The following is a 25,340-nucleotide window of genomic DNA, read 5'->3' on the forward strand; positions in this document are numbered from 1 at the left end:
TAAAAAAGATATATTTCTGCTAAAGAGATTAAATGAATGAACAACTGCAGGACACGTATTTCGAATTGGAAAGATCATTCATTTTGAGCCTCAAAGAGCAAGATGCTTTTTAAATAGTGGAAACACAAGGATATTAGATGGCTCAAATAAACTTAGATCTGTATACATTATTAAAGTGCCCTACTTAAGCAGAGAAAATAACGGGAAATAAAAACACAAAAACGAAGGAAGTTGGAACTACTTAGCAAGTCAAGCAGCATAGATGGAATGAGGAGTAAATATCTCTGATAGTATTTCAATGCAAACATTTGTGACATTTTTAGGTTAAGTATGATTAGATGATGGCGGATAGTGAAGTGTGGTCATCATGGGAAGTGAAGTGTGTGGTCATCAAGGAAAAGAGTGGGGGGGGGAAGGCGTGGACACTGAGAAGGGAATGTTCAAAGGGAAATAAATTGGTATACCACTGAATTTGCACGGTCATTTACAGCCACAACCATATTGTCGTTGTGTGGTTTTAAATGTAAATACCTATTTTGTTAAATTGTTCACTTTTTAAATGTTCTTATCCTCTGCCATATCTTAAGGTAGGACTTGCTGCTTAATATCTCTTGCAATTGTAGCTACATTTTAAATGATTTCTTCTCTTTGTCAAATTTTCAATTGTACTAATGCACCTGACTACCTGAGTCTGATCATTTCACTTTCACAGGCTTCCCCAAATGGTTGCCATGTCCGTTTCCAAAGCAGAAATAGCATGGGAATAAATCAGTAAATATATTGGGCCATTTAAGGTGGTTAGTTCAACACCTCATTAAGGCGAATAACACGTGTTTTTAAGGTGAAGCTAGAGAAGCATATTGGAGAAAAAAAAATAAGATTTTGCCACGAGAAGATTCCTGCGGAGTACACATACTGAAGTACACCAAACGGGTCCATTGATGTGGTTCTGAACTGTTAACTCTGTGTAATGTGTGTTTTTTTTTCTTATTCCTCCCCCTTCTTGTCTCCCCTAGGTTTACATTTCATATAATTATGGAAACTCCTTTGAGAGAATTGATAAGAAGTTCAAACTGGAAGATGAAACAAAAAAACATAAATATGTTGTTCAATTTTACCACAGCCCAATAGATAATAGAAGGGTAAGGAGCATTCTGTGGATTATTAGCAAATGTTTGTCTGTTAACTTTTTTGCATTATCTTCATTTCACAGCGAGTTAGTTTTAAATTGCCTCATTATGAACTAATTTGTCTCTTTATTGGGGTTCCCAGAGCAACACTGATGAAAGCCACTATCAGCTGTTCTCTTAACAAACACCTCTTTATGCAAAGATTGTAGTTATTGGTACTCTGTTTATTTATGTCGGTGCAGATGCTTAGGTTTCAAGATTTTTAATCCACTGATTTCAATGAACAATGTAAAACTTTAGATGATGGCATTAAAAGAAGAATAGTTGCCTTGATGCACTTTCCTCATCTTTGCTAATTTTATCTACTGGAAATTGCTATCCAAGAGCACAATGGATGTATCTTCATAAAAGTCCCAATAGCTCAGGAAGGTGATTGTGACCACCAACACCTTGAGTCTAGCTGAGGATTGGCAAAAAATAATAACCGTTTATAAAGGTGTCCATCTGCTGTAAATCAATGGAGAAACATGGTCAGGGCTGGAGAAGGAAGAAAGCATTTGTTTTTATTCCTGTTCTATGGCAGCAGGGGCACAAGGATTGCATGCCTCGACTGGGGTAGGTACAAAAGCTCGGACTTCCATGAAATGCTCCATGGTAATGGAAGGTTGTTATAAGCAATAGATGTGGACATCAAAAACAAGTTTGAGGTACATTCACAAATAATAGATTCTAAATAAAATGGGTAATTTTAGATATTCAAAGATGCACTAGTTTTAAACAATAAAGTGACTGAGAACCACCAGTTATTTTCCTGCAGCATTTCTCTGGCTTTTGACGAGGAAAATAGGTCGTATATCTTGCTGCAGCTTCCACACTATTAGCTACCTTGGTCCTTGGAGACAGAAGGTTGCATTTTTAAATCCTGCAAGGGCAATTAGCACATGCTGGAAGGAACATTTTGAAGATATTTTCAGCCACACAACTGCAATGCAACAAATATCATGTTCTTTGTCGACAAATCTGTAATAAAGGACATAATAAAGTCAAGATAAAATATAGGAAACCTATCCTTTGTGGATTTAGCTGATAGAATCAAAAGATATTGTAGAGAGAATTCATGGAAGAATCTTTCTTTCACCCAAATTTGACTGTCCTCAGAAATTGATGATTATTTTTGTGAGTGATGCACAATGTGGTCCTAACCATTAAGTCTCTCAGCAACACAAACCTAGTGCAAACTGATGTAGAGCTTGGTAGTGTTATCATGCCACGCATTTTCTCAACCTTTTGCTGCTGAACTGCATCTTGCCTCCAATGGGGAAACTATTAAACCTTTGCCTTTGAAGCTAGTTGCTGAAATTATATTTGTTTCAACGTTTCTGTACATTCTCATATTCGTAATTTAGGATTGCATTTTAGGATATGTTTAACATATCTTCAGGATATGTTTTTTCATTGGGCTTTTTGTCAGGTTTTTTCACAAAGTAGTGCATTGCTCTTGTGACTTCTGGAAAGCCTCTCACTAAAAAAATAATTCTCACCTCACAAAATAAATTATGGTTATTGTAGCCTGTGTGAATAAATCATAAGTTAAATAGTGACGTGTGCAATGTGAGGAAGTGTTGCGGGAATTCTTTTTAGTGAAACTGACCTGACTACTTGCATAAAACATTGTTATTGGCAGCACATCTTTCAAATATGATTAATTTTGGGTTGATATTTATTCTGCTTAATAATTTGGATGCTGCAGATTTTATTTAATCTAATCTACTTTGAAAACAAAAGCACCAATTTAAACAGGATAGATGCTGATGGTTTTGGATTTATTGTTCAAGATCTTTGCATAATTTATCCTACCAATTATAATTTTTAAATACAGAATCGTGTTACTTTTAAAGTTTGATCACAAAGTATTGATGGCTAATTAACCTATTGTGATGGTGAAGAGGGTAAGAGATTCTTAGTACTGATTAGTGGCAATAGTAGTAATTCAGTAGCAGTAGGTATTCTTGTTTGTTATGCAGGCAAATTTAAACTACATGTCTATTTTTCTTGTTTGTCTCAGTATATTTTTACAGACACCAGAAATCACTACTTATGGACCACTTTAAACTTCTGCAGTGACATCCAGAACTTCCCTATCCCATTCAGCCCAACAGATCTTCTCCTACACAGCACCAACCCCAACCTCGTGCTTGGTTATGACAGCTCTCATCCAAACAAGCAGGTATGGTTCGTTATTTGTCTCCGGTGTTTGCTAATGCAGAAAGTGAATGGGCAATGGTGCTGCTTGGTGAAAATCTAAATAGAAGTGCTATTTCAAGCTACTAAGACATGAAACAAAAAAACAATAGTTTATTAAGTAGAAATTTATCTTTTATTGAAATATTTAAGGGCATAGTGTATAAAGCATGTTTGGCATAAGAAAGTAGTCTGACTTCCATGTACAAATGTGTGCATACTATGTCAATACAAAAGGAATCATTTTTACATTTATTTGTAATGAAAGTGTAGAATTTGGTTATCTTAATATATTCATCAGTCAATCTGCCATCCAAAAATGGCACACATTAAAGCAAAAGCTAAGGTACTCGTGTATAACATAAATCATTTTCAATTGCAAGGACTTAACCACACAATCAACATTTTCCTTCAGTGATAATAAAGTCCAGGCAGCCATGTTTAATGGTGAGGATGGTCAAGCTTGTCCAGTTTGAGTGGACAAACATGTCCAGTCATGCACCATACTATTAGAGCCACATGAAGTGCATAACCTTTTGACCAACGTCCGTATAAAATGAATGCTGTCACCCTGCTTTTCTATAATTCTTTAGTAATTATGTTATTTAGTGTAGTTATTTAGCAGATGGGGCTTGTCGAGTTAGATGTGGCCCTTGTGGCTAAAGGGATCAGGGGGTATGGAGAGAGGCAGGTACGGGATACTGAGTTGGATGATCAGCCATGATCATATTGAATGGCGGTGCAGGCTCGAAGGGCCGAATGGCCTACTCCTGCACCTATTTTCTATGTTTCTATGTCAGCCTGGGAAGGCAGTCCATCTAGGAGAGGGAAAACTCTGATTTAAAACCTCCACTGCCTTGTGGCCATATCCAGTCAGGGAAAAGGCTCCAGGAGTAAACTTCAAGGAAATCCGGAGTCGGAGTCCCTAAGGCAGTTCGTCGTTGTTGACAACCATGCTCTGGCATCTCCTGCGACGGCCCTGCTGTTCCTTTGGATCGATCAGCGATGTGGAGAGGGGGACGTGCTGCATGGGCAACAGCCTGTCCTCCATATGACATCGCCCAGGCTTACATCCGACCAGAGTGCATCACCCATGGTCAGTCATGACCAAGTGGGGGGGGCTACTAATTAGCATGTAATTAAGCATTGAAGTATTTGGAACATCAACTGGGCATCATAATATAGGTTGTGGTTCTATTCAAATGGATAGAACAGCGCATGATGTGCCAATATCCAGTCCTTCAGCTTGGGTTGTTGCAGATGCCCTGCGGTGTTGCCTCGAGGGGCCGAATGGCCTACTCCTGCACCTGTTGTCTATTGAAGTAGATGATGAATCCAGGGACAGACTAAGGTCAATTGTAGTTGTTGAAGTTGTTAATTTTTCTCTATCAGACCAATATATAAAAGTGACCAAGAATGTATGCTTAAGTGCAGCTTTTACTAAGCAAATTATGGTTTTATCTTGCAGCTTTGGAAATCTGATGACTTTGGACAAAGTTGGGTCTTAATTCAGGAACATGTCAAATCTTACTACTGGTATGGATATTAATGTAGCATTTTCTTTAATGTTAATTTCTGTAACTCGGTATAAAGATTTATTTGAGGAAAGCACTGCAAGTATTCTCGTTGATCATTGTCGGTGTGAGACGGCTGTCGAGTACTTGATTCATATTCTCTAAACACGTATTATTGAATGATTTATAGCGTTGTAGAACTGTGCATCTTGGGATCTGTTAAATGTGTTGGAATGATTGATTGCTTCTATCCACGTTTCTGCTGATTCTATGGCATAATCGGTTAAGTTGGTTTGTTGGGATGAATGTCAGAATAGCTTGAAATAGATTGATCTTGGAAAAAAGAGACATGGCTGTGGATATATTTTGACTGTAAGTTGGTCCAACAAAGTTGGAACTAGAGTCATAGAATGTTACAAGGTGGAAACGGGCCCTTCAGCCCAACTTGCCCACACCGTCCAATATGTCCCATCCACATAATCCCATCTGCCTGCATTTGGCCCATATCCCTCTTAACCTGTCATATCCATTTACCTGTCTAAATGTTTCTTAAACATTGCATTAGTCCCAGCCTCAACTACTTCCTCCGGCAGCTCATTCCATACACCTACCATCCTTTGTGTGTAAAAAATTATCCCTCGGGTTCCTATTAAATCTTTCCCCCCTCATCTTAAACCTACATAGGTAGACAAAAATGCTGGAGAAACTCAGCGGGTGTGGCAGCATCTATGGAGTGAAGGAAATGGGCAACGTTTCAGGCCGAAACCCGTCTTCACACTGATGCAGGGTGTGGGGGTGGGGGGGGAAGAAGAAAGGAAGAGGAGGAGCCAGAGGGCTGAGGGAGAGCTGAGAAGGGGAGGAGACAACAAGGGCTGCATAGTCTGGTTCTCGATCCCCCTAACATTGGGCAAGAGACTATGTGCGTCTACTCGATCTATTCCTCTCATGACTGTGGTACAATTCACAGAACGATTGTTGTCCCATTAAAGTATTTTCAGAAACAAAATACATTTGTTATCCAATTTTACAGGGGTGTAGAACCATACGACTCGTCTACTACAATTTACGTTGAACGACATGAGCCAATGACTTCCTCAAGCATCATCAAAAGCAGTGATCTCTTTCAGAGTGAAAACTATGAGATAATTTTGAAAGAAGTAGAAGAGTTTCAGTTGCAAGGCAAATACATGTTTGCCACAAAGAAGGTGGTGAGTATTCTGATATATCCTCTGATGGTTTAGTTGCTTTAATAGAAAGTCGAGTAAAAGAAAAGCTATTGGTTTTTAAAAGTGTTCAATACTGATCTTTGACTCTATAATAAAAACGACCTTAAATACTTAATGTGACCAAGAAGATTTTCTCATAATATGTTCCACAGCTGTTGGCGGGAGAGTGGTGTATATTGAATAACTATCATTATTCTCTAGTCTTCATTTTCTCTCTTCCCTTCTTTTCCTCCCCCCCCCCCCCCCCCCACTTGAATGTCACCATTTTAAATCAGTTATTCGGTTGATTTAGCTTTTTTTTTTTACTTTTTGCCTAATCCGTTCCATATGACTAGTTACACTTTAGTTGGCAAATCTTTCATGGTTGAGGACAATCTCTTCCATGGCTCATGATTGTAGGGAATGTGTTGATGATGAAGAATTCCAACCCTTGGACCAGACTATCTGACAGGTACTATTGTGAATGGCCAGATGGAGGATCAGAGTTGGATCTTGTCTTTTTTGTCCCCTGTTGTTTTCTTCCTCCAAGGTGTGTCTGTTGCCCTCAAAGCAACATTTTCTCCATGATGTGATGCCACAGGGTCTTGGCTAATATTTCTCAGACTTTTGATGTCGGATTCCTCTGTAGTGCTTGCTTTGAGAGAGCCCTTAAAATATTTCCTCTTGTCCCCTTGAGTTCATATTTCTTTACTCTGCTGTGAGTATAGCAGTAGGGTGCTCTGGAATCGATTCACACTAATGGTGATATCACTATGGAGTGTGTATGTTCTTCCTGTGAGCATGTGGGTTTTTTCTGGGTGCTCCAGTTTCCTTGGACATTCCAAAGACGAGTTGGTTTGCAGGTTAATGGGCTTCTGCAAATTGCCTCTTAGTGTGTAGGGCGTAGAACTAGTGTACGGGTGACCGATGGTTGGTGTGGACTGGGGGCCGAAGGGCCTGTTTCCACACTTTTATCTCTAAACATTCTAAAACTAGTTGTGAATGAGACTAGTGTATGACTATCTAATCATGGCTTCTTTCTGTTGTACCTCTATCATGGAGACCTGAGGTGCTTAGTTCCTTCCCAGATTAAATGTGGGGGACAGTGACCTGGGGAGACACATGACAGGCACATGAAGAATATGGCCTGTCCATTAGAGCTAGTTGAGTGAGCTCTCGACTGGAGCCCTCGGGTCGGTTCCGGTTGGAGGCCGCCGGCTCCACGATGTTAGGCCCAATGACAATGGAGACCCGACAGGGAAAAGGTCGGGTCCCCATACAGGGAAGCGATTTCAAAAGTTTCCCTCGCCCCCCCCCCCACATATACACATCTAAAAAATATAACCAAAAACATACAACTAACGGGACAAAAATAAAGAAAAGACGGATGGATTGCAGTCGAGCCGCTGCCACAAGGCGCTGCCACACCAATTTTGTGTCTATCTTCGGTTTAAAGTAGCATCTGCAGTTCCTTCTTGCACATTCCCTCCTATTTTGCAATCAGTTTGAAAGATCCTGCTGAGTAAGTGTTGAAACTCTGCCTAAATGCCGCTAATCTTGATGAAAGGATTGTGTTGTGTGTTCATGAGCAAACTGCTTACATTAACATTTATTTGCTAATTTAATAGAAGTGAATTGTCTTGCCGAGAGCAGGGTGATGGCCTATTGTTGTCATTATTGACATTGTTCTGATCAAATGCATTTGCAAAGGTTTGCAAGTTAATGAAACAAACGAGTTAATAATGTCATGTGTTGCAAAGAACGGCAGATGCTGGTTTAAATTGAAGGTATACACAAAATGCTGAAGAAGGGTCTCGCACCGAAACATCACCCATTCCTTCTCTCCAGAGATGCTGCCTGTCCCCTCTGAGTTACTCCAGCATTTTGTGTCTACCTTTAATAATGTCATATTATGTAACTGCTATCAGCAAGATGTGTGTTCATTTTGTTCCTTAAGTTTCTGAGCCTAGTAACTCCATAAATATCATTCATGTTGTATCAGATTATTTTCCCAAAAAAGGAATAATTGAATAATTCTCAGCCATAGTTGATTTTAATTTTTATTAACATATAATTTTACAGGAGAACCTTATAGAAATGTTCCAGAATGTTCAATTAAAAGTTTCAGATAAAAATAGTCGACTAAATCGCTTTCCTGCTCCCATGCTGTGAAATCATTTTGGGACCTGCCAAGGGTGAATATGTGTATTAATGTTGTCACTATTAAATGTCACATTTTGTTGGATGGAGGTTGAACGGACGCCTGAGGAGCATTTGTACTTGTTCGTGTAGAGAACTATTAAATTCATTTAATCAGTGATTAAAGTTAGGTATTTTATGCTTTAGTCACAGCTTTCTTATCAAATATCCGTGGAACAAGAACAAATACATTAAAATCCAATTAACCCTAAAACTCCAGTTTGAAAATTGTATTGAGAGGGAGAGACAAAATGCTGGAGTAACTCAGCGGGTCAGACAGCATCTCTGGAGAAAAGGATTAGGTGACGTTTCGGCACAAGAACCTTCTTCAGACTCGAGTCTGACCCGCTTAGTTTAGAGATACAGCACGGAAACAGGCCCTTCAGCCCACCGAGTCTGCACGTACCAGCGATCCCCGCACATTAACACTATCCTACACACACTGGGAATAATTTTTACAATTTACCAATCTAATTAACCTACAAACCTGCAGGTCTTGGCGTGTGGGAGCAAACCGAAGACCTCGGAGAAAACCCAAGCAGGTCACGGGGAGAATGTACAAACTCCATACAGACAGCACCCGTAGTCTTGATCGAACCTGGGTCTCCGGTGCTGCAAGCGCTGCAAGGCAGCAACTCTACCACTGTGCCACCGTGCTGCCCCAGCTCCAGCTTTTTGTGTCTATCTTCGGTTTAAACCAGCATCTCCATGCAGTTCCTTCCTGCACAATGTGAGGGAGAGTTGTCTCGTGTAGCACCTTTTTCAGAATTGCTCCATAGGACTTTGGTTGTGGCCACACAGAGCTCACGTTTTGTGGTGCTTGATATATCATTGCCATGGTATTTAACTGCTTCGTTGAGCCATCTTAACAGTTATTTATTTTAGAAAAAATCAGTTAAAATTTTACATGAAACATTTTGTAAATTTATTTAAGTAGCAACCATGATGGCAGGAACTGTCTTCAAGATGTTGCTGAGATATATGACAAAAATTAGCAAGTGCATTGACTTTAGTGCCTCCGTTATTAAATGACAGTAACCCACTCCAATAAGCGATCTCTTCCTGTAATATTAAGCAAATGAACTTTGTCTAAACAGGTTTCTGGAAAAAAAAAGCATAAAATCTAAACCCAGTGTAAATCAGATTGATGTTTAGAATTATACTTTAGAATGAGATGTTTCCTCTCTTCATGAAGTAGGAGAGTGTAAGATATGGGAAGAAAATGTTTGCGGATGACCAGAAATTGTTTTTGTGCAAATCCTTTACTTTGTTTCTTTCCACCCCCTTTATGTTCTGTACAACCCTACGAGGGGGGGGGGGGGGGGGGGGGGGGGGGGGGGGGGTTGTACAGTAATGAATTGCAGCTGAAGCAGAAATATGACCGAGCTCACTTTGTGGCTCACCCACTCACTAGAATCATGAAAAGTTAATGATTTAGAAGGAGGTCAGTTAATAGGACGGGTTTGGAGGGATATGGACCAAGCACAGGCAGATGGGACTAGTGTAGCTGGGACATGTTGGCCGGTGTGGACAAGTTGGGCCGAAGGGCCTGTTTCCACACTGTATCACTCCGACTCTATGACTCACAAGTATGTACTCTGGCCTGTAATTGAAAACAAAAATCCATTGGCCTTGGCTGTTCTGCAGTGCCAGGAAGCTCGTGTAATGCCTGCTTTGTCCAGGTACTGTTCCACTGATGTATTGTCCCATTGTGGTGATGTTGCCTGCAAGCGATGGTACCATAGGGTGGCTGGGAATAATGGGAGACTTCAATCTTAATGAATTGGCTTTGTTTATTATTATCACGTGTGCTGATTACAGTGAAAAGCTTTGTTTGCGTGCTAGCTAGGCAAATCATTCGTTCATTCATTCAAGTATGTTTATTGGCCAAGTATGTTCACATACAAGGAATTTGCCGTGGTGCTCCGCCTGCAAGTGACAACATGACATACAGTGACAATTAAGAATGACACATAAAACACTAAACATTAATAACAAAACATTATCGATTAAACGTGAATTAAATAAAATACCAGAGCAAAAGGAGGCTACAGATTTTTAATGTCTACATAAAGAGTGTATTGTTCGCGACTTAAAAGGCTTCACTGGGCAGTGCATTGTCCTGTTCTCGATCGCTCTTATAGTTTGTGTTGTTAGGCTGCCACCTTGTGGTCGATTTAGCAGTTAATTTGGGAGAACTTGGATCATGTGGGTTGCAGTCACCTTGCAGACTGCTTATTGTTGACTTGGCCCACTTGACATTGTTGATTTTAATGATTATTTGATTGTTTCTTAATCTTCAAGGGGAAGTGTGCAATCTTGATGTCCCCAAATAGATTCCCCCCCCCCTGCCAAATATCTCCCTTATACTTCCCACTGTCTCGGGAAAGTAACCAGCATAACCTGCTGAGTTCCTCCAGTAGTTTTTTTTTTCTCACTTTAGATTTCGACAGCTTCATTTTGTTTTGGGGTTAACTTCCAATGTGGCATTCCGCATGTTTCTACTGTCGATATTGGTAAATGCGGAGGTGTGATTATCACTTGGAGCAACAATACAAAGCATGTGCAAGAAGGAACTGCAGATGCTGGTTTAAACTGAAATGTACACAAAAAGCTGGAGTAACTGGGCTTTTTGTGTCTATGCTGTCAATTTTGTTGCTGTCAATTAGAGCAGAGTGCTTGAGCAACAATTCCTCTTGGCCTGTCACATAACAGGGTGCTGACACACAGCTGGATGGAAAGGAAACAGAGGGGGAAGTAGAAATAATGGCCCCCAACAGCAGGTATATTCTCAAAGATTCTGTTTAATGCATATCCAAGCAAGGAACAATAGTCTGAGAATATGTGTGATCCACTGAGGTGTCCTCACATACTGTCGTCATGACTCCAGTACACACAGCACACCTTTCCAGTTGTAGTCTTCTCTTTAAAAATGAACACAAATGTTTTTCTCCTTGCTGTGGTTTGAAAACATTTTGTTTTTGTTTCCGATAGCATCTTTTGGGGAGCAGTGACCCATCTGTGGTGCAGTTGTGGGTTTCTTATGATCGGAAACCAATGAAACGTGCTAATTTCCTCACAAGACATCGAATAGTGGTGAGTACATGAATAGGAAGAACACTAAAAGCACAACTTTTAATTCTTGTATTGAATCCTTTCTCAAAGTTTATTAAGATTAGGGAAATTCAGTTGCCTAAAAACTCGAGGCTTTGCTAAAAATATGATTAGATGCTGATCTGCTGGAAAAAAAGGTTATGAATCTGATATTATTATTACAGCAGTGTTCTGTGAATCTAAGCAACTTTTTATTCACTGCAATGTTCAGCAGAATGCTAATGATAATATTTAGAGGTGCATTAAATGCTGTACAACTAAGCCAGATTGTGCTTGTAAGGTGGTGGCATGCAAATTTGGTGGGCATATTATTACCGGTTTAAAAAGACAATAGGTGCAGGAGTAGGCCATTCAGCCCTTCGCGCCAGCATCGCCATCGACTGTGATCATGGCTGATCATCCACAATCAGTACCCCGTTCCTGCCTTCTCCGCATATCCCTTGACTACGCTATCTTTAAGGGCTCTATCTAACTCTTGTTGGAAAGCATCCAGAGAATTGGCCTCCACTGCCTGCTGAGGCAGAGAATTCCACATATTCACAACTCTCTGGGTAAAAAAGTTGTTCGTCATCTCTGTTCTAAATGGCCTACCCCTCATTCTTAAACTGTGGCCACTGGTTCTGGACTCCTCCAATACTGGGAACATGTTTCCTTCCTCTAGTGTGTCCAATCCCTTAATAACCTTACATGTTTCAATGAGATTCCCTCTCATCCTTCTAAACTCCAGAGTGTACAAGCCCAGCCGCTCCATTCACACAGCATATGACAGTCTCGCCATCCCGGGAAATAACCTAGTAAACCTACGCTGCACTCCCTCAAAAGCAAGAATGTCCTTCCTTAAATTAGGGGACCAAAACTGCACACAATACTCCTGGTGTACTCCTGGTGTGGTCTCACTCGGACCATGTACGATTACAGACGGACCTCTTTGCTCCTATACTCAACTCCTCATGTTATGAAGACCAACATGCCATTAGCTTTCTTCACTGCCTGCTGTACCTGCATGCTTACTTCCATTGACTGATGAACAAGGACTCCCAGATCTCGTTGTACTTCCCCTTTTATTAACTTGACACCATTCAGATAATAATCTGCCTTCCTGTTCTTGCCACCAAAGTGGATAACCTCACATTTATCTACATTAAACTGCATCTGACCACTCACCCATCCTGTCCAAGTCACGCTGATTCCTCATAGTATTCTCCCCACAGTTCACACTGCCACCCAGCTTTGTGTCATCTGCAAATTTGCTAATGTTACTTTTAATCCCTTCATCTAAATCATTGTCTCTGTACTGTACACTGACAATGACAATTAAAATTGAATCTGATTATAATATTGTAAATAGCTGCGATCCCAGCACCGAGCCTTGCGGTACCCCACTGGTCACTGCCTGCCATTGTGAAAGGGACCCGTTAATCCCTACTAATTCCGTGTATTACGGCCAGTCTATCAGAATTGTTTCCATTTTGAGTAATGATATGGAGAATGCACTTTTCAGTACAAAAAATGAATGTGATTTAAATTGTGGTGTGTGACTATACTAACTTGTTTTATTCATGCATTCTTCAGGAGTACTATGTGGCTGATGCATCAGAAGACCAGGTGTTTGTCTGTGTCCATCTAAGCAATAACGTGACCAATCTCTACATCTCGGAAGCAGACGGGCTGAAGTTTTCACTTTCTCTGGAAAATATACTGTATTATAGTCCAGGAGGTGCAGATAGTTCAACTCTGGTGAGGTAGGTAAATGAACATTGACTCTTAAAATAAATTAAAGTGTTCTGTTATTTAAAGGCTCTCAGTGAAAATATCTTATTGTTACATATAGCCAGGTGCTCTAAATGAGCTTGGATTAAATTAAAATAAAGCTGTTTTATTGCTGAAATTATGCTCTGTTCACAATATGACGTTTTAATTCCCAGACTTTAGACCTTATCAGTTACCCATTCCTTTATTTAAGGCCCGCTACGGGGGTGTTCTCCACAAAGGAAGTCTCCTTCCTTTGCGATCGCTTGCTTGAAAGGAGATTACATGCCATTGTTCTTGTCATGAGTCTTTTCCAGGGCATGTGACTATTAACCGTGCTACCACTCAAGATGCCATTATTACTTGGCTCAGAAACCTAGACTTCAAGATAAAAGTGGCGACTAAATCTGTGATAAGATCAACATGTTACTGCTTCTAAGGTACACAAAAATGCTGGAGAAACTCAGCGGTTGCAGCAGCATCTATGGAGCGAAGGAAATAGGCAACGTTTCGGGCCGAAACCCTTCCGGGTTTCGGCCCAAAACGTTGCCTATTTCCTTCCGGGTTTCGGCCCGAAACGTTGCCTATTTCCTTCGCTCCATAGATGCTGCTGCACCCGCTGAGTTTCTCCAGCATTTTTGTGTACCTTCGATTTTCCAGCATCTGCAGTTCCTTCTTAAACACTTTGTTACTGCTTCTAGTTGTGTCTGAATTCTGCAATTCTTTGCTCTCCTTTCTTATTTTGAACTTTTATATACATTAAATGATATCTCTAATTTCCTACCAATATTGGAAGTTGCCCAAATAGCTCATATGTAGACTTTTTAAAAAAAAACAACTTTTGATCTCGATCCATATTGAAACATTATTTTTATTTGACAAGCTGGTATTTAGTTTAGAAAAGATTGGACAAGACATCGAACAGCGTCTTTGTAACTGTAGATTCAGAATTGCTGATGTCTCCGAGTTCAATCAAATGGACCACAGTTTTGCCAGTTCCCTTTTTTGATGGTTCATCTACAGTATTCCTGCAACCCTTGTCAAAAAATGGGTAAAATTCCACCAAATTTATTTGTGTACTACATGTGAAGCAGCAGCGGAATGGTTAGCACGAGAGCGAGTTATTTAGCGGCATTCCCTTTCCTTACCAATGTTATCCAAGTAGTTTCAAGGTAAATGTGTTCTTGATGCTTACAATCACCAAGTTGAAAATACATCATCCACTGTATGTGATGTCGAAGATTTCTATCTGTTCATGATCTGGGATTTGTTTTCTTTTCTCTGGTAGCATTTAATTTGGTCTTAAAAGTGAATGCTGTGTTTCACCTTGCTATTATAAAACGTTGCACGACAAATTTTCAATTATGTGAAGGCAATCCTGAAATAATGCTTTTTGTTTCTTGCCTTGAGGAGAAATCCATTTGCCTTGAAGGAAATTAATGATTTGAATTTAACCATGCCCTAATCACATTGTAATAATATTTTCAAAATGACCACAGAAATGATAACTGTATTCTGTCTTGCCCACCCCCAATATTTTGACTTCACACAAAACTCTACCTGAGTATTTATATTGCAAGCAGTACTGTTTCATCAACATTTTCTCATGGGCTGGGGTTCTCTAATATCTGGATGTCAATATTCTGCCCCCCCCTGATAAATAGCGAGAACAAATCTTTAATTTGTTATTTTTGGAGGTGGGTTGATGTCTCTGAGATTGATGTATTGAAATTGTTTTGCTTCATGGTTTTCCTAGTAGAAAGATTTAATTGAGATGAATGATGATAGCTCGGTGATTGCAATTCCGTTTGCCTTCAATGAACTGAGTACTCGTTTTTTTAAATGACAGATACTTTGCAAATGAACCATTTGCAAATTTTCACCACGTCGAAGGACTGCGTGGAGTCTACATCGCTACCCAGCTGAATGGGTCTTTCATTGATGAGAACATGAGATCAGTGATCACATTTGATAAGGGTGGAACCTGGGAATTACTGGAGGCTCCAGCTTCTGACAGCGATGGTGATCAAATAGACTGCAAGGTATGGATGGTAACGAGCAGAACAAATACATCTTTCCTGCCCGTAAGGCTGAAAACATAGAAGAGTTTTACAAAGCACCAAATGACAACGATTTCAGTCTGAGAATTTATTAATAAGAAATATGAAAACATTGTAATCAGCACAGTGTAATTTGGACTTGAGTAGCTAAGTAAACATAAGTGTCTTAGAGACAAACAGGGCAAGTTATAATGGAGAGTAAATAAATTACAAATTAGAAAACAATGATCTTGCATTTGGCTTGCGTAGACAAATAAAATAAATGGTTGGGATAAAAGTGTCTCATGGCACCAAGCATCTTTGTAATCATTGTTCAGGGAAAAACTGCTGGAAAACGTAATGGAACTGAAAACTGAACAGGTCTGGTTGCTCAGATTTTGGGAACAGTGGTAGACAAAAGTGCAGGAGAAACTCAGCGGGTGCAGTAGCATCTATGGAGCGAAGGAAATAGGCAACTTTTCAGGGCCGAAACCCTTCTTCTCTAAGTCCGATGGGAGGCGGTTACAGAGATGGTGATGCACTATTTAAACATACCTTCCATTCCAGACTAATCGCATTAGATTGGATGGTGGCAAATGTAACATTGGTGTTGTAGAGTTGTTTTAACCTGAAGTTGCGGTTACTGGAAGGCACTGTTTTTGTTTTTGCAGATTGAACAAGGTTGCTCGTTGCATCTGGTACAGCGTTACTATGAGCGTCGCAGAGCCCAGATCCTCTCCAAAGAATCAGCACCAGGCCTTATCATAGCTACAGGTGATGCCTTTTGTTCCCCAATTCGTGTAGAAAAGTAAGCAAGATAACTACTTAGCACTGATTTTCGTTGGCAGAATGATGAATCCATGCCCATTATCTGGTAACTAGAAATGGTATATATTCACTCTAAGCTGTACCTACATTCATTTAAAGTCCAAGATAGACACAAAAAGCTGGAGTAACTCAGCGGGACAGGCAGCATCTCTGGAGGGAAGGAATGGGTGACGTTTCGTGTCGAGATCCTTCAGTCTGATTCTTCGATTTAAACCAGCATCTGCAGTTCCTTTCTGCACGTTTAATATAAAGTTATTTGGACAGGAGAGCAAGTTTTCGTTCTTGTCGATGGATTGTTTAGCTGAGCTGCATGTAGACTACATGATTTTGATTTTGTCACACACTAGTTACAATTATTGGATTCCATGCATATTGTGTCATTGTGGCAGGAACAGCAGATATGTATGCTCAGGCACTGCAGTTGAATCTCAAATTCACCCAGCTGACCATTCTCCAGGTGACCGAAACACTCTCCAAGATCTGCTTCTAGTTTCTTCCAGAAGATACCAATTTTTGTTTTCATGTCAATAGGCTTTTTTCCTTCATGTTAAAAGTACATAAATACACATGTGTTGTGTTATATAATGACAATTCGTACAACAAGTTAAGGAATTGGAGCATAAATCTAGTTAATACTTTTACCATTCATGCTAAATTTCTAAAACAATTTCATGTGTATTTCTCCTTTAGGTTCCATTGGCAAGAATTTGGCAAACAAACTAAATGTATATGTGTCAAGTAGTGCTGGGGCTCGGTGGCGTGAGGTAAAACCCTTTCATACAACTTGTTTTCTCTCCTTTTAACTAGTTATTTTTTCTTAATATTATTGGAAAAGGTAACTCTAAACTAAAACTATCTCTAAACTAAAAGTTTAGTTTAGAGATACAGCGTTGGAGGCAGGCCCTTTGGCCCAATGAGTCGGTGCCGACCAGCAATCACCCATGCATTATGTACGATCTTACACTCTAGGGACAATTTGCAGAAGCCAATAAACCTACAAACCTGCTCATCTTTGGAATGTGTGATAACTTGGAGAAAACCCCCGCTTTCATGTCAAGAGTCGAGAGCTTTTTTCATATTCTCATATGTCCCAAAACAGAACAATGAAATTCTTACTTGCAGCAGCACAAGATATATGTAAATGTAGTCACAAAATGCTGGAGTAACTCAGCAGGTGAGGCAGCATATCTGGAAGGGTCAAAACCCTTCTCCAGACTGATGTAAATGTAGTACTCTGTAAAACCCATAATAAACAACAACAAAAAAAGTTCAGTATATATCAGTCATGGGAAGAAAGCACAAACTCTACATATAATACCCGCAGTCAGCATTGAACCCAGGTCTCTGGTGTGTAATGTCCCTGTCCCACTTAGGAAACCTGAACGGAAACCTCTGGAGACTTTGCGCCCCACCTAAGGTTTCCATGCCGTTCCCGGAGGTTGCAGGTGGTTGCCGGAGATTGCAGGTAGTGGAAGCAGGTAGGGAGACTGACAAAAACCTCCGGGAACCGCACGGAAACCTTGGGTGGGGCGTAAAATCTCCAGAGGTTTTCGGTCAAGTTTCTTAAGTGGGACAGGGGCATTATGGCAGCAATCTACCCCTGTGCCACTGTGCTGCCTGGGGAGATGTTATTTGAAAAAGAAAGTATAACAAAGTACTGTAAACTTTGTCAATATTTTTAAATTATGATGAGCAAATCGAATAAATAAGGAGGTTAGGATCATAAATTGCCATTGAAGTGGAGGTCTGTGAAAGACAGACGATAAAGAAATGTAGAAAGTAAGCAGGAAATGGAGAAAATCTAGTCGCCATATGAGATCAAATATCATGTCATTTTTGCAGAAAATAGCTTTAAATTCCGGTTGCAATTTTTCGTGCTGGGGAAAAGGGCAAATTAGTTCTTAAAATGTACAGTTCAAGATGTGACATTATGACAGTCAGGTGAAAGTTAGTTGTTCGAATCACTGATCCAGACCCATGCTGATAATGGTGAACTGTTAGCTGTGTCATAAAAGATGAGGTGCCAGAGGTTTAAAAGAGATTGCAAAAGGTATTTCATTTAGCCGTTAGGCCTACAATTCAATATTAATAAACACCAGCTGCAGAATATTCCCACCTAAATGAAATTGGGATTTGCTGAACATTGGTCGCACCATATAATATAATATTGCTTACTGTCATGTCAAGAAAAGTAATTCTATTACAAATTCTAACCATTAGCTGTCTGCCACATTATCTGATGCTGCATCAAGATTACATTGTACTGTATTCAATTGCAAAATTCCAGTCTGCAAAAGATCCGGATGGTTTTCATGAATAGAATTTGGTCCAGATTGTGGGTTTGCTCGACTCTTGTTCTGAAAAATCTTATCTGGTGAACAGTGTACTGCTCAAATAGGTTTTATTGGAGTCCTTAACCACAAACACAGAAGATGATACAATCATTATGTCATTGTTGTTTGGGGAAACTTGTTTTGTGTAAACTAGTTACTGTGTTGGTAATGTGGACGATGGTAGATAATGAGCAAAAAAACCCCAAAGTGCTTGAGGAAGGCAGCAGGTAAGGCAGCATCTGCGGAGGACAATGGACAGACGACGTTTCCGGATGGCACCATTCTTCAAACTGATGTAGAGGGAAGAAAGCTGGTAAATATAGGTGAGGGAAAAGGGTGGGGCAAAACCAGGCAAATGATATTGGTCGATATGTCATGTCATATCGAATAGGAGTAGAATTATGCCATTCGGCCCATCAAGTCGATTCCGCCATTCAATCATGGTTGACCTGTCTCTCCCTCCTAACCCCATTCTCCTGCCTTCTCCCCATAACCCCTGGCACTTGTACAGGTGTATATCTCAGTCTCTTTATACAGGTTTTTTTTAATGTTGACTCGTTTAATAAGAGATTTGACGTACTTTGACAACTCGGGCTCTGGCATTTATTCACCAACATATCAATATAAATTTACTATATCATTATAACAAAAATGTAGAAACTCAAATAAAGCATGTAAAATAATCGGGTTTGTTGATTTTCTGTATGTTCTCAGAGGTGTGAAAAGTTTGTTTGACTCCTTTTATGCGGAGAGTAGGGAGGTGGCAGAGATCTGGGTTGAGTTCTCCAGCATGTTTAGCGTACAGCATAAACATTTGAAGGGAAAGTAGCAAAACAATGAAAAGGTGTAACAGTGGGACAAATTATATTCTGAAAACTCCTGTGCCTCTTTGTTTAGGCTCTCAAAGGTTCCTACTTCTATTCTTGGGCTGATCATGGAGGCATCCTGCTGGCAGTTCCTTGGTTTTCACCGACTAATCAAGTAAAGTGAGTAAACTAGAGAATGAAGTTTGTACTTTCCAAACTTTACAATAGACAATAGGTGCAGGAGTAGGCCATTCGGCCCTTCAAGCCAGCACCGCCATTCAATGTAATCATGGCTGATCATCCCCAACCAGTACCCCGTTCCTGCCTTCGCCCCATATCCCCTGACTCCGCTATCTTCAAGAGCCCTATCTAGCTCTCTCTTGAAAGTATCCAGAAAACTGGCCTCCACCGCCCTCTGAGGCAGAGAATTCCACGGACTCACAACTCCCTGTGAAAAAGTGTTTCCTCATCTCTGATCTAAATGCCTTGCCCCTTATTCTTAAACTGTGGCCCCTGTTTCTGGACTCTCCCAACATCAGGAACATGTTTCCAGCCTCTAGCTTGTCCAAACCCTTAATAACCTTATATGTTTCAATAAGATATCCTCTCATCCTTCTAAATTCCAGGGTATACAAGCCCAGCCGCTCCATTCTCTCAGCATATGACAGTCCCGCCATCCCGGGAATTAACCTTGTGAACCTATGCTGCACTCCCTCAATAGCAAGAATGTCCTTCCTCAAATGTGGAGACCAAAACTGCTCACAATACTCCAGGTGTGGTCTCACTAGGGCCCTATACAACTGCAGAAGGACCTCTTTGCTCCTATACTCAACTCCTCTTGTTATGAAGGCCAACATTCCATTCACTTTCTTCACTGCCTGCTCTACCTACATGCTTACTTTCATTGACTGATGAACAAGGACCCCCAGATCCCGTTGCACTTCCCATTTTCCCAACTTGACACCATTTAGATAATAATCTTCCTTCCTGTTTTTGCTACCAAAGTGGATAACCTCACATTTATCCACATTAAATTGCATCTGCCAACTCACCGAACCTGCCCAAGTCACCCTGCATTCTCGTAGCATCCTCACAGTTCACACAGCCACCCAGCCTTGTGTCATCTGCAAATTTGCTAATGTTACTTGTAATCCCTTCATCTAAATCATTAATATATATTGTAAATAGCTGCTGTCCCAACACTGAGCCTTGCGGTACCCCACTAGCCATGCTGAAATGTTAACAATGACATCGCGGGGTGACGCCTGTTTGGTGGTGAGTAGTCGCCCAAAGAGTCGTACCTTTTTCTGGTTGCCGCTGGATTTTCAACATGTTGAAAATTTTCGGCAACCTGCTGCGACTATGACGGGTGCCGGCAAATCATCGAAACAGGCTCTTAACTTTTCTTTTCTCATTTTTGAAACAAGTCGGGTAACACCAGAAAATGGTGAAATGGAGTATATTGCTCGTCTGATATTTGTTTCTGTAGATGCTTTCAACATGTTCAATACTTTCAGCATTTTTCATGTCTTTTCATATATCCATTATCCATTGTATTTTGTTTTAATGCTTTTTTAAAATTATATATGAATTTCAATGTTGTGTAAGTTTGATGCAAGAAAGAGATGTTATTCAGCTGCTTGGAGTAAAACTGCTGCAATATTACATATTCATAAATTCCTTTTGATAAAAAGGTACAGTACCAATGAGGGAGAGACATGGAAGGTCATTACTTTCGCACAAGAGAATATTACCATATATGGACTAATTACTGAGCCAGGAGAAAAAAGTACCATCTTCACACTCTTTGGATCATTCGCAATGAAGTCGCACAGTTGGCTAATAATCCAGATCGACACAAAATCAGCATTGGGTAGGTCTATGATGTGACCCGTTCATTGAATGCGATCATTGTTCCCCATAATTTTTAGCAAATAAATACTGTAATTCTGTTCCACTAAATGAGCAAATAACACTTTTTTGAATGGAGAAAATCCCCTGCTTTTAATCGTCCTTGCTTATTTACTTCTAAACGCTGTGACTCATTTACAGCTATTGGAATACCTCAAATATTTCTCCTATGCTTGAGTGTCAGACTGTATTACAGAGGTACCATATCCTAACCATTTCCGATTTCCACATATTTAGAGTTGAAAGATGAAGATTGGTGAGTTTACCAAGCAGGTTTAAGGATAAATATTAAGGACGATGGTTGATATTTGCCAACCCTGCAGGAGGTTATGAGACTTTGCATTCATTTGACATGGACACACATCTTAAAACTTCACATTTGAATCAGTTTTTAAGCATTCTTATATTATAATTAGAGCCTTTGTAAGTTGGCCATGTTTTAGCATTATTTGTGAAATAATTTCCATTGATGGCCATTTACACATGGCTGATCTTTTTATTCATCTTGTAATGAGTTGGCCCATTTCATTGCAAAAAAGATTAATGAATTTAATTGTAGGCATATTAGACTGAATATTTTTATGGTTAATGCTTCAATGCCAGATGTTCTCTTCCCCCAAATCTAAGTGCATTTTCCCTTGTTGAACTCTGGATGTTTGTATTTGTTTTGCTCTAGGTGTACCTTGTTCTGAGACCGATTATAAATTGTGGTCCCCGTCTGATGAACATGGGAATGAGTGTTTGCTTGGTCGAAAAACTGTCTTCAAGCGCAGAGCCCCACATGCAACCTGCTTTAATGGGGAAGACTTTGACAGACCGATTACAGTCAGCAACTGTTCCTGTACAAGGGATGACTATGAATGGTAATTAACAATAAACGAGCTATCCTGTACAAAAATAACAAGGAACCTTGGAAATTAGATTTAAAAAAAATACTGCTACAATTGTTATTCAGCAAAGTGTTGTTACAAATGAACCTTTGGATCTGTTTCTACAGAAGTTTGATGTCATTCTTTGTAACATAATGTATAAAAAAATAAGTAATTCTGTGTCTTGCCATGTCATGAAGTCGGGAACGATTGGGTATATTATTGTGAAGACAGACACAAAATGCTGCAGTAACTCAGCGAGACAACCAGCATCTCTGGAGAGAAGGAATGGTTGACATTTCGGATATTTGGACCTTTGTCAGAGGCTAGATCCTGCTGGGTATTATGCTATATTATCTTTTTACAGGACTTAACACTCTTTGAAAGATTGCTCTATTGTCCAACATTACAATGGAATGAAGAGTATCACAGATTTTAATTTAATCAGTTAATGCCATGTACTCTTAATTCACAGAATGAGACCATCTTAGCCATGCTGGTCAGGAAGAATGACCTAATTTTTGACATTTGACCTGTAACTGAGCAAGTCCAAAATCAAAGCTATTAAGTACACGTCCAATTGCTTATTAAATGTGATGAGGGTATCTGTTCTATTGTTATTCTGATAGCAAGACCCATATTTCTACCACCTCCATGGGCGAAAATGTTTTTCCTTGTTCATCTTGTAATCCTACCAACTACTTTAAATCTGTACACTTTTGTTTTACGTGTCTACTAATTGAAATGGCTCATTCCTACTTGTAATCCCTCACACGTTGTTTCCCCTTATGCTCCACTCTTTACCAAAGAACACAATGCCATCCTGTCCAATCTCGCTACATGACTACAATTTTCCAGACCTGGCACCATTTTCATAAATCACATCTGTGTCCACTCCTGTACATTCATACCTTTTCTGCCATGCCATCAGAGCTGTTTGCAGTAGTCGTGTTGTATTCTGTCTACGGTACCCTTCTTTTCTGTTGTACCATGGCTAGAAAAGATGAGTGTCCCGTATAACCTTTTTAATAGTTTAATATTAATCAAAAGTATTATTTATTGAAAACGCTTTTAAATATTGCTCTCTTTGTGTCACTTTTTTTTATCTGATCCTCTTAGTGACTTTGGTTTCAAGCTGAGTGAAAATTTGGCTTCCGAGATTTGTATCCCTGATCCAGAGTTCTTTGGCAATATGTCTGCTCCACCTATACCTTGTCCTGCTGGCACGACATATAAACGGACAAAAGGGTAAGCATTTGCAAAGCCAAACACTGCTATTGAATCAACCATCAGCTTTTCATAGAATTATCATGCTTGTATTGTGTAAACTCACAACCTCAAAAAGCCCCAGGTGTTTGTGGGCCAATTGATTGCTTTCAAAATGTCTATTTTGAATACTATTAAGAATTGTTGTTTAAGTAATTAATAAAGAATTACTATTTAAGTAATTCTCCAGGGTTAATACCTGATAGATCAATAATTGGTTTGTGTTGTAAGAATGATTGATTAGCAGTGCCGTATAGTAACCGATTCAGATACAATATGAGCTTGTTTCTTCCTTGTTTTCCCAGTTACCGTAAAATCTCAGGTGATGCGTGTAGTGGCGGCGATGTTGAGGCTCGTTTAGAAGGGGAAATGCTGCCTTGTCCTGTGAACGGTAATTTGTAACTTTTTGTCAAGGCTGTTCAGCTTGGTGTGCCTTTCGACCAAGTGGAATACTAAAGTACTGATAGGGAGAGAATCTTGCATAATCATCAGTCTAAACCTGATTTCCACTGAAGTTTTTACATGGAAAAGTTTCTCTTTACAAGACATGACTTGTTGGGTAAATACATTTTCCCCCAGTAGCAGAATTGTCAGCAAACTCCCCATGTTCAATTTTGAGGAAAGAGACAAGCAGGAGATTGTTATATTAAACAAATATATAAATGTATGGGATGGAATGGTGTTAGTAAGTACTGTTGTTGCTAATTGGACCATGCCAATGGAAGAACATATATGCTTTTTTAAATAAATAATTGAAGATGAGTAAAAAATGCATTTATCTTGAGCCATTAGTGTAGATAAACACAAAATGCTGGAGTAACTCAGCGGGACAGGCAGCATCTCTGGAGAGAAGGAATGGGTGACATTTTGGGTTGAGACCCTTCTCCAGACCCATTCCTTCTCTCCAGAGGTGCTGCCTGTCCCACTGAGTTACTCCAGCATTTTAAACCAGCATCTGCAGTTCCTTCCTACACTGTAGGTAAGTAGTTTTTTAAATAATTTATGACACTGAGCCTGTATTACGATATATTACTGAAAGCCTGATCAATAGGCAAGTTGTATGGGTGGTTTTACATTGATGTACAGAGGGATGTTGGTGTCCAATTTCATAGCTCCTTGAAAGTGGCAGCACAAGTAGATCAAGTGGTAAAGGTTGCTTGCTCTCATATTGGGTCATTGAGTATAAGTCAGGAAGTCGTGATGCAGCTTTGGGTAGGTTGCATTTGGAGTATTGTGTGCAGTTCTGGTCACTCCAATACAGGAAGGTTTGAAAAGGTTGCAGATATAGTTTACCAGAATAATGCCTGATTTCGTGAGTATTAGCTACACGGCGAGGTGTACAGACTTGGATTGTTTTTTCTGAAATGCCAGAGGTTGTGTGAAGAGCGGGTTTAGTTTACAGGTAGAGCATGGAAATAGGCTCTTCGGCCCTCCAAGTCGGCGCCAACCAGTGACACCCATACACTAGTTCTATCCAACACACTGGGAACAATTTACAAAAGCCAATGAATCTACAATCCTGCACATCTTCGGAATGTGGAAGGAAACGGGAACACCCGGATGAATCACACTTGAATACAGGGAGAATGTATAAACTCCACACAGATAGCACCCGTGGTCAGGATCGAACCTGGGTCTCTGGCGCTATGAAGGTGGGGGATGAGGAAGTTGTAAAGTTGCTGTCTCTTGTGGAAACTTTTAACATAGTTGTTTCATGCTGATGTTTGCTGGTGTTTGAATAAATAAATCTCTTTGCAGAGGTAAATGAATTCATACTTTATGCGTTGAGGAGCTCAATTCATCGTTACGACCTTGCCAAGGGTACAGATGAGGCACTGCCACTTCAGAACCTGCGAGGCACTGTTGCTTTGGATTTTGATTATGAAAACAATTGTGTGTATTGGGCAGATATTTCACAGCATATTATTCAGGTGAGTGCACTCTGTGCACATGTGAAGTAACGGCGTATTGTGCACGTACATCTGCTTTAAATCAACAGGAAGTGGTACTATTTGACACCTTATTGATGGTAAACACCAGGAGTAACTAAATTATAGTTTGCATCGTTTTACTGTGTGCCTCCCAGTAATGTCTGCAGTATTCAAGTTGAGGTTGAAGTTGTAATTTCAAAATGCT

At 39.9% G+C, this 25,340-nt stretch overlaps 1 protein-coding gene across 2 annotated transcripts in view; it reads left to right on the top strand.

Moving 5' to 3' along the window:
* Nucleotides 1-25,340, top strand: part of sorl1 (sortilin-related receptor, L(DLR class) A repeats containing) — a 107,315-nt gene that overhangs the window by 25,484 nt on the left and 56,491 nt on the right. For both annotated transcript variants that reach the window (XM_055660564.1, XM_055660565.1), the window contains exons 3-17: nucleotides 1,017-1,142; nucleotides 3,196-3,357; nucleotides 4,840-4,907; nucleotides 5,916-6,093; nucleotides 11,284-11,385; nucleotides 12,976-13,145; nucleotides 15,002-15,194; nucleotides 15,863-15,965; nucleotides 16,710-16,783; nucleotides 19,250-19,338; nucleotides 20,853-21,031; nucleotides 21,746-21,932; nucleotides 23,058-23,186; nucleotides 23,510-23,595; nucleotides 24,963-25,135. In XM_055660564.1, the coding sequence (XP_055516539.1) occupies nucleotides 1,017-1,142; nucleotides 3,196-3,357; nucleotides 4,840-4,907; nucleotides 5,916-6,093; nucleotides 11,284-11,385; nucleotides 12,976-13,145; nucleotides 15,002-15,194; nucleotides 15,863-15,965; nucleotides 16,710-16,783; nucleotides 19,250-19,338; nucleotides 20,853-21,031; nucleotides 21,746-21,932; nucleotides 23,058-23,186; nucleotides 23,510-23,595; nucleotides 24,963-25,135 (2,019 nt within the window). The remainder of the gene's footprint in view (nucleotides 1-1,016; nucleotides 1,143-3,195; nucleotides 3,358-4,839; nucleotides 4,908-5,915; nucleotides 6,094-11,283; nucleotides 11,386-12,975; nucleotides 13,146-15,001; nucleotides 15,195-15,862; nucleotides 15,966-16,709; nucleotides 16,784-19,249; nucleotides 19,339-20,852; nucleotides 21,032-21,745; nucleotides 21,933-23,057; nucleotides 23,187-23,509; nucleotides 23,596-24,962; nucleotides 25,136-25,340) is intronic.

Source organism: Leucoraja erinacea, chromosome 32 (assembly GCF_028641065.1).
Source record: "Leucoraja erinacea ecotype New England chromosome 32, Leri_hhj_1, whole genome shotgun sequence".
Classification (NCBI taxonomy): Eukaryota; Metazoa; Chordata; class Chondrichthyes; order Rajiformes; family Rajidae; genus Leucoraja; species Leucoraja erinaceus.